Here is a 15,392-nt window from a genome sequence, read left to right on the forward strand (position 1 = left end):
TGTACTTGCACACGCTGCGCGTTCTCAGTGCATGCTTATTACTTTACGCGCGCGGTTCGCACGATGGCAAAACGGCTCAAGTCAAAATTAACGTTTCTATCAAGTGAAATTAAGTGATAAGGATTTTTCGAGGTTTATACTTGCATGTAAGTGGTTAGTTTGTATTTAATTTCATACCCAACTTGATATGATGCTTTGTGATGGCAAAAAACTGTCTTGCAGCAGAAAGGAAATTGTTGAATACGTCAGAAATTTCAGGAACAAAAGGTTGTGGCGTTTATTCGCTTACTCGTCACATCCTGTCATCTATTTTCCTTTGTGGTGCAGACGAATTTCCCAATTTCAAAGACTTTCTGTCCACGTTTTGTTTTTATTTCGCATGTTTTGTAAACACACGCAGCAGACATGCATACGTCAATCTATAAATAGAATATTTAGGCTTTCTTTGAATCTCTCGCGCTTGGAATTCTTTTGAATTCCTGGAATATATTTGAATATCGTTGAATGTCTATCGGCATTTATGTCTCATTGTGTTTTCCTTTTCCCTATGGGTATCTGCCAGCTTTTCAATATGCAATTTGTGCAATTTTTATAAACACATCTCACATGGCACTTTTCGATTCGTATTTGCTCGTTTTCACACACGGCGCGTCCGCGTTGAAGAGTTGAAGACGTTTGTCTGCCGGCGAAACAATTTTCTTTTGTTTTTTTTTCTCGCTCTGCGTGTTTGTGTTTTGCAAATACGAGCGTGAATCGAATCGACGAAAGTGATTGATCGTGAGTTTTATCAATTTCAACCACAAGTTGAGCCGCCAAATGCGAATTCGATTCGGTGTTTTGTTTATATAGCAGCTAGACATGTTATAAACAAGATATATCAACCGGCCAGACTGGCACAAACCAAAAAAAGCACCATATTTGAATAAATTCTATTTGCCGACGCGAATTGAAGTCTTAAATCGTGTAAATCTTTCATTCTGCGCGCACTGATGATGACAATAAAGCAGATTCGGTTGCTTTGTCGCTTGTAAATGAAAGAAAAGTCATTATTTCCCAATTAAAATTAAAAATCTAATTATCGCGGCGCTCGCTTTTCTTTCGTCTCGTCTAATTTCCGTCCATCTTCAGCTCATTGTCATCCGCGTATTCAATGTTTGCAATTTGCAAGTAGTCCTTACGTTATTCTATTATATTGATTAATTTTTTTCGGGGGCGCGCGCGTGGAATTTGTTTCTTAATTAAAAGCGTCATTTTTTCGCTCTCATTAAAAATGCATTTCATTTGTGTGTGTTTGACTTGTCTTTTGTGCTTTTCTCGGATTATTATTTTTTGTGTTGATTCAAGTTTGGGGCGTGCGCACCGTTCGTCCTCGTTTTGCTAATGATAATGATTTTAATGGTTCGTTTGAGGCGGCTCGAGCGTCGGCTTTCTTAATTTGTTTGTGAGTAGAAGGAAGCGCGTAGTAGTAGGTGTTTTGCGGTCACACTTTGAGAGGAAAATGCGCGCTGGGTCGCCGGAGGGCGTTTTGGAAACAAAGAAACTTGTCTTTGTTTCCGTCTGCATTGCGACACGGTTTAGGACACCTTTGCATCAAAATTAAGACAAATCATTAGCGACATGCTTAGGAAATTTTATTGTGTTAATGACTTTAAACTTGCTTGCAATTTACCAAAAGAAACTATTTTTTAATGTGAAAATTAAGTATTAAGTGGCTAAAATTGAGTTTTTGTCAGGAGATTGATTAAAGTACTTTAGTCACGGCCTTTGTCGTCCTTGTTTAAAATACCACTTTTTATGTCTCAAAACCGTAGAAAAACTTACTTTAATGGTGAAAATCAAGAAAATAATTGTGATGAATAACAAACATCAAAATAAATAAATTTGATATAAGCAATCAAAGCGACTGCAAACCAATTTACATATTTAAATTATTCAGCAGAGTCACCCAATATTAGCTAATATCACGAATGAATTGTAATGTTTTGCGTAAAAACTCATTTAATTGCACTTTAACACCCTCCCATGGTAATAATTTATATCGCAGCCCTTAAAGTATCGAATTATTTGCGCGTCCGGCCAATACGCGCATCGAATTTCATTACGATTCACCACTACGCCTCCCCGTAGCTCACTACCCGTGGCTTGTTTATGTTTCCGCGCGCACACTCTTCGCTCGTCTTTGAGCCCTAATGCATTAAACGCATTTGAAAATTTCAATTTATTAATAAAGTCAACAGCGCGCGCGAGTGTTTGCCGCTGCTGCTGCTGCTGCGAGCGGCATCGATAAATAGCTCAGTTTACCCACTTGATATGATGCGCCGTCCGTGTTTCTTTCGTCCTTCGTACATTTACATTTCATTTAATTTCAATTTCACCTTTGCGCGCGCGCTCCTTTTTAGGGGCGGCAGCGTGGGGTGGTTGTAAATGAAACAAAATTTAATTGATAAAGTTCCATCCAGTACATTACACAACGTGTATTGGCTACATACGATCGGGGAATTTAAATTTGAAGGTGGAATAAACTTGCGCGGAAATTAATTACACTTCTTGTCTTGTCAAAATCGTAAATGTAAGCCCGAACGCGTGGGAAGGATATTTACGTTTCATAATTCTTGTCATAACTTTTTGACATCTATATGCTTTGTGTGTGTTTACTGTTCGAGCACATTGATTAAAACCAAACTTTTAGACCAGGCCAATTGGGTGGTGTGTACGAGTGTATAAAGTTGGGAAGTAATTTATTGCTGAAGAAAACGAAACGAATTGCACTTGTTGTTGGGTTTCTCTTTCGAATGATTAAAATTGTATTTCATGCGCACCTGAGCATCTTAAGAGCCAACATGGTGGAGAATTAAGAATTGTTGTTTATTGACAATTAATTATTTATCTTTTGCTTCTAACTTTGAAAGTATCTACTATTATAATCACGTTTAGTTTTTACAATAGTTTTTGTACAAGTAGTAGGCTTAAACTAATTTATTATTACTACTTTCACCTATAGAGCGTCAGTTTTTCTACAGTTTGGAGACCTAAAAAGTGGTACTTTATACACGGACGACTATGGTCGTGACTAAAGTGTTTTATTCACGGGGTTAACACTTTAAAACAAAGTCGTGAACATGACAAAAATTGCAAAATAAGTTGATTTTCTTATTTGTAATTTAATTCTTTTTCTTTGTATTGATAATTGTTTGGATGTTAATTTGGCGATGTAAATAATAGTTATACATCATGTTGGTTGTTACTTTCCCCACGAGTCAATCGGTTTTGTGTTAGAAAAACAAGGCATTTTTATATTTTATTATTTATGCGATTATTGTTTGCGTGTTTTTGCGTGTGTCACTGACGCTTTTTCAATTTAGATCTATCCGCGCGTTGTTTTTCTCCGCTTTTCGCCCTCCCGCCCACGCGCGCGCTCGTGCGTTGTTTCCGTTTAGCCGAGTTCGCATCGCGTGCTGCTAGCTGGCACGCTCCGTCGCCGGGTTATTTATATTTATATCACTTTGGTGCAGAGTTGTTTGAAACTTTGGTAATACTTGTTGCTGCGCCTCGCCACCACCGCCGAGCGGAAAAGAAGGGTGGACGAAGCAACAGTTTTGCGTGACGCAAAACCGAAACATGTATGCTCAAAGAACGTGCGAAACAATTTTCCAGGCGATAATTTTCCTCGCCGGCGAAACAGTTAGCACGCGCGCCGCGCGCGTTATAATCATCGTCGTTTCACTTAAAACTCTCCCAAAGTTTTCCCCTTGAGAACGAAAATTATGATGGCAAAATAAAAAGCCTTGCGAACACCTTGCTTCCTTCTTCTTGCTTGTTGTTATTTAAGTGGAGAGTTTTATTTCCAATAAATTAGTTCTTGAATTGTTTTACATGGTAATGTCGAAAAGTTTTTGCGGTGTTGTATCAGGGGACATAAGTAAAATAAGTAAAAGTCTAGGAACATTGAAAGACATATTTTAAAATAATTTCTCTATGGAAATGGAAACTTTTTACGTTTCTAATATTTATACTTCAATCATTATCGAGTTTTATCGATGGACGAATTTATAAACATTTAAAATAACAAAAATTCTGCATTTTCTCACACACGATTAAAGTTTTACAATTTACAGTAATTTAAAAATGATTTTGTTTTGATAGAAAATTGTAGCAACAAGAACATGTTTGTAGAAATGGTATTTATGCATTATGTGTTTTCTTATCGCTGTTGCTGCAGCATTTGCGTTAATACTCGGATGTTTACCAAAATATTGATAGTACCTGCGCTTTGTGCCGCGCGCGTTGGTGTTGGATACACACGTGCGAGCAGAAATTGAAAGCATTGTAAGCCGCTCGGAGCGCCAGCGCGCCTCTAAAGGAAGATGATGATATATCTATATATTGCTAGCGAGCGCTTTTGGTGGAGGCGCCACGGACGCGCGCGTCACACGTTTGTGTGTGTCCTTTCACGCTGTGAGCGCGGACGAAATGTCGAGCGAAGCAAGACGGAAAACGTATAAATTTCCATCGTTGACGCGCTCACGGCACGAAGGACCTCTCGTCCTGCCGGCGTCCTTTTCGTCCTTCGTCCTTGGTCGTCGTCGTGTTTATGTGTTTAGATTGAATATTCATTCGTAATCATGTTTTAAGCTGCTTGAGAAATTTCGCTCGCTGCGCGTTACTTACTAAAATTCACTTTTTGCTCGGCCGGCGGAGGCACAGGGTGTTGTTTTTATTTAAATTGAAATTATTTTATCTGTCAAGTTTGTAAATTTAATGCGATTTGTGTTTACTATTAATATTGACTTGGCTCTGCGACTCCTCGCTGAAAAGGACTTTGCGACGACGATCGTAATCGAGCTGAAAATACTCGAAGCTCTCTCTGCGTTTACCTGGCGTTGTTGCAGGCAGAGAGCGAAGAGGCGGTTGAGACACACACGCCGGCATCCGTTTTCTCCTACGCGCCGGTTGGTTTCGCTTACTTTGCTTACCTTTGCGTTTGATTTTGCGTTGGATCTCGCAGCGGCAAAGACGCTTTGACGCCACCCTCTCTCGCTCGGAGCGTTTAAATCCGACTGTGTGCGGCAGTGCCGGCGAGATACGGACAGAATACACACGACGATCCTTTTTGCTGCGTGCATGTCGAAATTTATTTTCCGCGAAATTAAATCTAGTCATATGCCAACGCATGGGACATGTCTTCATCTCGAGCGCCCTCGGCGCTAAAGGTGGTGGTGGTGGTGGGCAGGGACGACGATTTTTTTTTATTTATCTTCTGCTGTTACTGACACGTGTCACACGTGACACATATCATTCAAAGATTTAGAGAAAAGCTTACAAATCGTAAAATACAATTTTTAAATTAAATTTATTCCGCCGGGATGAGCTTTATTAAAGAAAGTGAATTGGGGGGCCGGGTTTATATTAAAGAAGGAAACATTTTTGTGCTAGATTTTTCCAATACTCATCAGGAATGCGATGATTATCTTGCGTTTTTTTTTCGTGGCGCCGCTCTTCCTTAAATTCACATCAATTTGTAGTCGAAAATATCTAAATTGTTTCGGAGTTATGTCGCTAGGGAAAAATTCATTTCAAACTTTTTCGGCTCGGCTGCACGATGACGAAAAAAAATATGCGCGAGGGAGGAGTGTGGGTTTTCATCATTTTCGTCGTCGCATAAAAATAATTGCGTCGCGTAAAACGTGAGTAAAAAAAACGTTTTTTTTAAGGTTGGAATTTTATTATGTGATTATTTTTCTTTTCAAGTGTCGAAGTTTGGCGGCCTATAATGCTCGGGATTATTTGTGTGAATTATCTCTTGACGCGTGTGATGCCACGTGACGGCACGTGCGTGTTTAACGCGTCGCAGGATTTTCCACCGTTTAGTCACGCTGTGAATTGTTGGGTGTAACAAGCGTAATATTCACTATGAAGAATTTTTCAGAACAATACGCTGAAAGGTGAAAATTTTTATTCGCTGAGTTTTGACTCGTCTTTTGCTGGACCCATTCCACTATCACCCTTTGCTTTATTTACCTCGTCGAACATTGATTTTGAAAGGACGCGTCGAGTCCCTGGATGTCCTCTTGGGTGTTTTCGCGCTTCGGTGCCTGGTCGGCTCAGTCGGAAAATGTAGAAATCGAAAATCATAAATCATTTTGTTTTCCTTTTTATTTTCGCTAATTTGCTATAAAAAAAAATTAAGGAAACGATTGAGATGATGGCTAATGGTTAGTATTATGTGGTTGTGATATTATATAGAAACTTGTGTACACGTTGTACATGCGTGTGTGGATAGGGGATGAAAAGAAAAATGCAGCGAAGTGAAACACGACCGGTGGATCCATATCCTGACGCGCACCACATTCTCGCGCGCGCGAGTTTAGGCCTTTAGTGGCGAGGCACGCCATTGAGCTTTTTCTATGCCATTCTATAGAATGCCCGGCGCCTCCACCACATATCCGAAAAGAGGTTGGGAACGAGAGAGAGGTGGAAAAAGAAATGTGGAGAAAGTCGTGCGTCCTGCGGACGGAAAATGTAAGGAGTTTACCTTTTCCTATCTGTTCTTTTCTTCTCGCGCACCGTCGCTACCAAGGGAAGAAGGTAACTTCGCTTAAACTGAACCGAGAGCCGGGGCTGAAAGTATTATACCGCACGGGGAAAGACATATGTAAGGGATACTAACATATGAGGTTTATAAATACGAAAATGTATAAGTATAAAAAAGCTGGCTGAAGAAGTGGAGGGTAGAGAATGATGGCAGCAGGGGATGAAAAATGGCAGGACATTGTAATACACATGGTCGTGTCTTCTACGCTTTGTAAATGTTTTTTTTGTCGTCATCAATTTTTTTCTTCTTTCAATACACAAAAAGTGATAGTTTGGTTATATGAATTTTAAAATTTATGAAAAGTTCTTTTTTGAAGCGCATTATAAAGTGTTCACTTTAAAAGATTAATATTTCTTTGTTCTGTGCACGCGTTTGCACTGCGCCGCCATCTTGAATCACATTCAGTTCGCATCAGAACGCTGTTATTTTCTACTTTAGTTTATTTTATTAATAAAAACAGAATGAAAACATTTTTTATATTAAAAAAAATTCCGGTTATGTCAGGTGTGTGTTTGTGGTCTGGCGTGTTTGCAATTCCGCGAAATAAAAGCAGAAAGCCATATTGATTGTGTGATTTGGTGATTTTTCGCGATTTTTCCGGCAATTTTCAGCCCGAAAAAACAATACGATTTCATTGCGAATGCGTTTTAATTTTTTAATGTTATGCCGCGTTGAAACCGAGCGCGCACGAATAAAATGTAAATAAATTTCTATGAAAACTGCTGAAAATAGTGCAAATTCTATTTTTTGTTCACCTTTGCACTCTTTTGTTTTGGTTTGTTGTTTTGTGTTCGGAGCAAGGGGCGCGTTCACATATTGCGCATATTTAATTCAATCGTTTTCTGCTTTCATGCGCCGTGTAAAAATATATTTGTTGAAATTTTTTACTCTTATACTCGTAGATTTACAGTCAATAATGTTAAATTTTTATTTAATTGTATTTGAAGTAAGTTATTTTTGAAATCTGAATGAAAAATGTTTGAACGTCGTTAAAAAATGTTTTGAAACTATTTTTGGTTTGACTTCTTGTTTTGTGCGAACATAAGTCATACGAGTATTTCGCACATCTTGGCTCTCTTCCTGCGAGTTTTCCACCGGAAAACGTTAGGTGTTTCTATTCGTTTTTCATTCTCCGCAACTGTGTTCATCTCTATTCTCGGGTCTGCGTGCGCTTATGTTCAACTTTTTTCTCCTCTGCAATTTTTTACTTGAACTTTTCACTTCTACGCGTTTTTTTTTTCCTGCACTCGCCGTCTTCGTTTGCCTTCTTGCATCAGGTTTTCCACTCGTATTCAGCACTCCTGCTTAGCGCTTAGTGCTTGTTATTTGTTTGGCGCACACTTTGCGCGCTTTGTGACTCGTGCTTTCTTTCTTTTATTCGTCTTACATTTTCCCTAGCAGTAGAGTGCGTGTATATGTGTGTGGGCTGCATAATCACCTGCTGCTGCTGCTGCCGGTGGTGAACACTCGAACGATTCACCGGATGGCAAAATTCCAGATGCTGCAGCGCGACGCCTGCGAGAGTATTCAGGCCAACGACCGAGGCACGGAGGTGGTCGGAAAATTCGCATTTTCACCTTTGAGCTTTCGAGTGATTCGAAAGCAACGCTTTTGTTCGGCGCGGCCTTCGTGAGTTTTGGCTGTTTGCGACGACCTAGTGTCGAATTTCCCACGGTTTCAACCAATTTCCGACACACATTGCAAACAAAGATAATTTCTGCTTGAATGAATTTGGAACATCTCAACACACTGTATATATTTTAATAGTTAAGTTTGTTTACGTTATTTCGGGGCGGTAAATATAAAAATAAATGTGAGAGTCCACTCCCACTCTCGCTGTGGAATTTTTTAATAGAATGTAATAAAAAACGTCTTCTGCGTTCCTTTACCCACGAAATTTTCGCCCCGCAAGACGCAAAAATGTGAAAATTCACATTCGCATGTTTTTACGCTTATATAAACACACACGGGCGCAACATGCGTGCGAAGAAAACTCGAGACAACCCCAATGGTCCTATTACTACCCCTCTACGTACGCCTTACTACCCTTATCATATGTTTTACGTATTTTAACGGGTTTTTTTTTCTTCCCGACGAAATATTTCATGCTCAACTGAATATTTCATCGAAACGCGAAAAGGAAATACATTTATTCGATTTACCCCTCGCTTTTTGTTATGATAATACATTCTTTGTCAAGAGTCGATATTGTAAGTCGTAACGAATACTCTCACTGATGGGTTAATTATTAATTCGGGCATTCGTCCAAATGGGAAACAATGATTACTCAAATTGTGATAAGAATTTATATGCATTCAACACACGCGATGCGAACATTAGTGTGCAATAGCGCGGTAATACCTTGCGACGCGGGTAAATTTCTTGGTAAATATTTAATTTGCGCCCGTGTGGTGTGAATAATTGATGGCGATATTTATGACCACGAAACGACACTCCAAGGGGTTGTTTTGGCAACTGAAAAGAAACGGCATCTTCTGAATTTAGTATACGTATCTTGAAAACTGTTATTTTAATTTTATTTTTATATAATTTTATTTTCAACATTTCTGACTTTTTTCGAACAATTTTCAATCCTCTTCATTTTTTTCGCTTTGTTTTTGCTTGCAGAGAGGAAGCGACGAACTGCTGTCGCAGTCGAACGTGTCCGTGATGGCGCCATCCGCACCGCATACGGACAACAACAATCAGGAGAGCGCTAAAAAGGTAATTAACCACAAAAAACATCTCTTAATTAATTGAAAACTTTGATCTGTCGCTTTTTTATATTTACTTGATCTATTTTTGACCTGAACTTAGATTTTGAATCTATATTTTTTATTTTTTGAAAGTTTTTCATCGAAAATATATTTATTTATGTCAGAGATAATTTGTCACGTTTGTTTTGTGGCTGGCGCGCTTGTTATATTCATTTTGGTGAAACTTGTGACTCCTTGACAATTGCGCGCTTGTTTGCCACCCCTCGCTATGCAAAAAGTGAAAAATTTTCACGAAATCGTCCTGAGAAATGACGATGCCAAAAGTCGAGCGGAGTCAGTCAGTCAGGGCGGGGTGCGCTGCGGAGAGAGCGGAGATGTAGAACGCGGAAGAAAAAGTACCAACTCGAAGGAAAAGAAGAAAAAAGTGTGCGCGCTGTTTAAATATTTAATGAGGCCATTTTGATTACACTTGGCGCGACGCTTCTCTCGCTGCGCACCCTCTTATATTCATCATCCCCTTTCTACGTGCCACTTCAGGTGAAGTCGTTTTCCCCTCTACACGCTCTACACTATACGCTAACAATGAAATCGTTTAGTTTTAGATTTTAGGTTAGTTTTGGGCCATTTTAAAGCAGAGCGCACTGCGAAAAATGATCGCAAAAAAATTCTCAAGTGTGCAACTTTACGTTTTACTACACGCGTTAAATTCTTGCAGTTGAATTACAAAATGCAATTTTCACATAAAACGCGAGGCGTCGTAAGTGCCGAATGCGTTTGAGGCTATTATTTTCTAAGAGACTTTTCAGATTATTGAAAAATAATAAAAGCGTATCGTATAATAAAAGTTGGGGAAACTTTTTTAATCGCAGCGTCGAGCAGCGCATCGAACAATAGATGTAATGAAAAATGAGGAATGAATGGCGCGTTCTACATAACCGATATGTTGTTAAAAATAAACAAGAAAAGAAAATACGCGCGCTCCAGAAACTCGTATAGATGCGATGTCGATTTCTGATTGCTTGATTTGAGTTTGGAGTTGTTGTTGGTTGGTTTTTTTTTTCGTTCTTCGTGTTTTCTTCTAGCACTTGTTGATTTTTTCCCCGCATAAAAAATGCTTTTATCTCTCGTCTTTGTGCTTCCGCCTTGATTCGTTGGCGGCTTTTCTGCTCGACGAGTTAATAAACTTGGCAAACTCCCTTTTAATATTTCGCTTGTTGTAATATCGAGTTCAACAATGCAGCGCGAAACTTTCTGAATGACCGATGGATCTGTGCGTATAAAGTTTGCGTTTTCGATAAATATGTTTTTCATTGTTAATTTGTGGTCGAGTCTGCTCCCTCTCGGCCTCTGAAAAGATCATTTTAGATTATGACGCCGACGTCGGGGCGCAAAACAAAGTTTGCGCTGACGCTCATCTTCTTCTTCTTCTTCTTCAAGGGAGTTGAAAGTTTTCGCGTCGGCATTGTGTCTGTCTGCTCTTTGTGCTTGACGAAAACATTTCTTCCTCGTTCGGCTTTCTTTACAACCTATATAGTAGCCTGCAGGCCTGGATGCAGCTGAGGTTCGCGTCCTTCATCCCTTAAGATACAACAACATGCTCGCGCTGTGCGCCGGTAATGTCGTTAGTGGCGCAAAAAGGGGTTACATTATACCTAACGGCATTGTTTCTTCTTTCGCCGGCATTATTACACACGTAATATATGGGTTTATAAAGCGCGCGCCGCCGCAGATTGCACGATATTCTTTATGCCCCATACCTTTATTACGGGTAATTAATATCGTGTTCTTTACGATCCGGGAGCGGGTGCGGGAACAACAGGTCGGGGCACGAACGCCGCCAGCTGTGGCGGCGGCGGTGGAACATTTTACTTTACCTTCGTTTATTCTTTGAGGAATTTGAGGGGGTTGTGGCGGTGTGCGGCGCACCAGCCATGAGATAATAACAGCGTGTGTTATCCTTTCATTTATTACCTTTTGCTTTATTATTATAAAGTAATGCAATGTGCCTAAACGAGGAGCCAATGCCGGCTAGCACCATTAAGTAAATAAAGATGTAATATCGGCGTAGCAACCGGGAAAAACGTATTGTAAATATTCCAAAGTATTACTAATTTATAATAATTAAAAAATAACATTTTTGAATTCATTTTCTTTTAAAATTTGTTTGGCGTAATGTTAAAAACATGATCTAATTAAACTTTATCTTAAGCTATTTTTTAGACTCGTCGAAAGGATAACAATTTTGTTTCTCGGATAACTTCAATATATAATTCAGGATAATTCACCTTCAATTAATATTAATACGTAATATAAGGAAATACTTCTGTAAAATCAATTTTTATTCGTTTCTTATTGTTTATTGCTTTCTGATGACACTTCTTATTATTTTTTCTACTTCCACCTTTAAATCACAAGGTTTTGAGATCCATAAAGTACTTTAAACACCGACGGCCAAGGCAGTGACTAAAGTACTTTAGTCACGGGGTGGAACTTGCGCCTGCGTATTTGTTTCTACTAAATTATGGAAAACTAGCTTTAACCCGCGGCTTCGCTCGCGTTGAATCCATCAAATAAATATTAGAAATCATTATACATAGTTGAAACGGATTGATAGAAAGAATGTATATTTCACTGCTTGGCAAGGATTATCTATGTGAAAAAATTACTACATGCAATAAAGTTTTAAATTTTAGATGGAATGCTAGATGGCGTTAAAGTAGTCAATTAGCCAGATGCAGAGGTATTATTGGCTAAACAATTTCTTTATTTTATTTAAAAAATATTTTTTTTATTAAATAAAAAAGTAGCCTATAACCATTCCGGGACCATCGGGGACCACTAAGAATATGTGTACGGATTTGATGTTGACTTATGTGTGAGCTTCATTGCTGGAATGCTAGATGGCGTTAAAGTAGTCAAATAACCAGATGAAGAGGTGTTAGTGACTAAACAATTTCTTTATTTTAATTTAAAAAATAATTATTTTTATTAAATAAAAAGTAGCCTATAACCTATCGGGGACCACTAAGAATATGTGTACAAATTTTCATGATGATATGTTAAGTAGTTTTTGCGTGAAAGCACTATAAACTTCAGGACATACGCATTTATAATATTAGTAAGGATGTAAGACTAAATTTCTCACATTTGTAAATCAACGATTTTTTATTTTTAGTTAACGCTAGTCTAGATATGAAAGTTATAGAGTGGGAGGTTGCGGATGGGAGATGAGTAAATATATATCGCATATTAATTACCAAGTTAAATTAATTTCGCCCGCGTCTTCCGCCAAAACCGGCATGTTTTGCTCTGGTTGCAGGTAGATTTGTAGATGTGTGGGCGTTGGTATTGGTGATACGTCAGGCAGCCGAGTCGGTTGGATGCCCCTCGGGCTGGTAAACATTTTGCGTTTCCGCGTTTCGCGTTACTACCACCACCAGCATCAGCGCCCGTTAAAGAACTACCCTCGATCCGCGAACGGCGAGCGCCGCAGACATTTAGCTACCGCGCGCGCTTTATAAATTCATTTTCAAAGGTAAGCACACCACTCAATATGGGTGCGCACATCAAACGGATACATTTTCCCTTAACGGCGGCGGCGTGGTGGAATGGGAAAACTAAAAGGAAATCAATCCGAGAAAGTGGAAATTAATATACATCTTATATTCAATTATAATTTTGCTTGCAGGTGAAGTTGGAACAGAATGTCGGCAAGCCGTCGCGCGTCATCCACATCCGCAACATCCCCAATGACGTCACCGAGGCGGAGATCATCCACCTGGGCATTCCGTTCGGGCGCGTCACCAACGTGCTGGTGCTCAAGGGCAAGAATCAGGCGTTCCTTGAGATGGGCGATGAGACGTCCGCCACCACGATGGTGAATTACTTCAGCAGCTGCATGGCGCAGTTACGCGGGCGTGCCGTTTACGTGCAGTATTCCAATCACAAGGAACTCAAGACCGACCAGACGCATTCTAACGCTGTGAGTATCACAACAATTTTTTTTACGAAACATCAATTAATCCGGCTATTTTTTATTAAAATCTCCTACGCGATCTCATATGCGTTTTTTTTTTGTTTGTTAAATTGTTTTAGGTAATTTAACAATTCCCGCTGGGTAAACAATTAATTCCCGATTGGGAAATGTACCAAAATGACAAATTGAACGTGTTTGCTGTTTGTTTTTGTTTTGTTTTTGAAAGCAGATACATTTGATCGGTAGTCATTTCGCGTTTCCGATTGACAAGCAGCACTCGCTGCAAATTACGCTCATTTTCCCATTGGTGAATAAAGGTGGAACATTGCGGCGGTGTGTGAATGCAAAGCGGCTTTTATTGTGATTAAAATTGCCATTTTGCATTCACTCTCTCTCACGCGCGCGCGCTGCAAAAATGAAAATGCGATTTTAATTGATTTATATCACGTTTTCTTGCTGCTGCTGCTCGCGTTGTTTGTTTTCATTTGGAATGAGGGTGTGTGGGCCGCTGGGGGTCGCGCCGCGTTATAATCGACCCGTTTTACCCACTTTAGCGCACGACACTCGACCTAAAGACGCTGGCAGAGAGAAGAAGGTGCTTGAGACGAGCAGCGCGCACTTTGCTAAATAGTAGTAAATTTTACTTAACCACACCATCACTAGCCACCTACATCCCTCCTCCACGGTGGAGGCGGTATGGTGCCGTTTATTCTTGTTAGTTAATTTTTATTGCGCCACAAATGCATAATATGCATACACCCACACATAGATGGCGCTGTATCCACCCAATGACGATGATTTTAATCATCATAACCTCGAACAAAACAACTGATCCGTTAATCTTGACTTCGTTTTTGCAATTTTACATCGACTGTGAATGCTGAATGCATATTGCATCGTTTGCACAAGCCCGAGATTATTCCGAAGTCCGTTTTGAATGCGCGTTATTGTATAGTCCGTTTTTATTTCCATTTATAATTTTCTCTTGGCTATCGATTGCTTACAGTACATTTGCGGAGTAATTAGCACCCCGGCAACGAAATGAATTTCGTTCTGCCATTCCGTTTTCCTCATTGTTTCATTTTCTTTGTCACTTTGGCGAGTTTCCTCAATGAAAGAAAGAAAAAGTGACATTTTCAATTTATCAACCTCTCATCTACAAGATGGTAGATGTGGGCGACCATTGTGTGTCGACTCCAGTTCCGATGGCGCTAGTGTCTAGGGTCGCACTTCATTCATGGCGCGAAATTTAAATTTTTGACTGTGAAAGCTTTATATTCATTTTTTGGGTCACTTATTATCTTTTTTTTTTTGCTGATGTCCTCTGAGTGATATTTCTATTCTTGTCGGTGAAATTGCGTGCGCTTTTCTTGCGTTCGTGTTTGCAATTAGAGGTTTTTTTTTCTCCGACGGCCGCCTCATTGTCTACCCTCATTTTTATTTTCCATTATTCAGCGTGAAATCTTTTTTGTCCCGGAAAAAGGAGAAGAAAATAAAACCACCGAAGGAGATTTATTTTAATCACCTTTTTGCGCCCGCCGCCTACATTTACCGCTGCTTGTTTTATTACTTGTGGTGTTGAATCTTTTATTATCTTCAAGGTCCTGTTTGGATTTATAATTATCATTATTTGCGACAAGGCGCAGGAAATATTCCGTTTTTTGTTACTATTTTTAAAAATACATTTTTGCATTGCGTCTTGTTCATTATTTTCGCGTCGCCGTGTTTTGGGGTAGAAGCGCACGCAGGGCAGATGATTAAAGCGATATTAAAATTCAATTTGTTGCCCGGTTCGGGTTTTCGGGAGTGCGCCGCCATCCTGGAATGGGAAAGGTGTGTTTCCATTAAAAAAAAAGTGCGAAATAAATAATCCACTAGGGCAGCCGCGCTTCGTGTGCAAACGAAAGCTCGGTATAATTTTTGCACCGAGCATAATAAAAAACGCATTTTTCTTGTATTTAATAAAACATTAGAATTAGAATTTACACCCGCGTTTTTCGTCTCGTAAATATTAATATGAAATATGTTTGAACCGCGCGCCAGCGTCTCGTCGAAAAGTAGTCGAAATGTAATACAAATATATATTTATGCATCGAATTTCCATTTA

The 15,392-nt window shown here is 39.5% G+C and overlaps 1 protein-coding gene across 10 annotated transcripts in view; it reads left to right on the forward strand.

Annotated features, from left to right (window-relative positions):
• heph (polypyrimidine tract-binding protein 1 heph) overlaps positions 1 to 15,392 on the forward strand; it is a 110,729-nt gene that overhangs the window by 84,963 nt on the left and 10,374 nt on the right. For 9 of the 10 annotated variants that reach the window (XM_065299478.1, XM_065299475.1, XM_065299474.1 and 6 more), the window contains 2 exons: positions 9,221 to 9,316; positions 12,998 to 13,291. In XM_065299478.1, coding sequence (XP_065155550.1) covers positions 9,221 to 9,316; positions 12,998 to 13,291 — 390 coding nt within the window. Of the gene's footprint in view, positions 1 to 28; positions 147 to 9,220; positions 9,317 to 12,997; positions 13,292 to 15,392 lie in introns of those variants that run through there. The other variant, XM_065299481.1, reaches the window with a different exon arrangement.

Source organism: Atheta coriaria, unplaced genomic scaffold, assembly GCF_025399875.1.
Source record: "Atheta coriaria isolate IRGN ID8LTWV9N9 unplaced genomic scaffold, Caltech_Dcor_3.1 hic_scaffold_3_pilon, whole genome shotgun sequence".
NCBI classification, from domain to species: domain Eukaryota; kingdom Metazoa; phylum Arthropoda; class Insecta; order Coleoptera; family Staphylinidae; genus Dalotia; species Dalotia coriaria.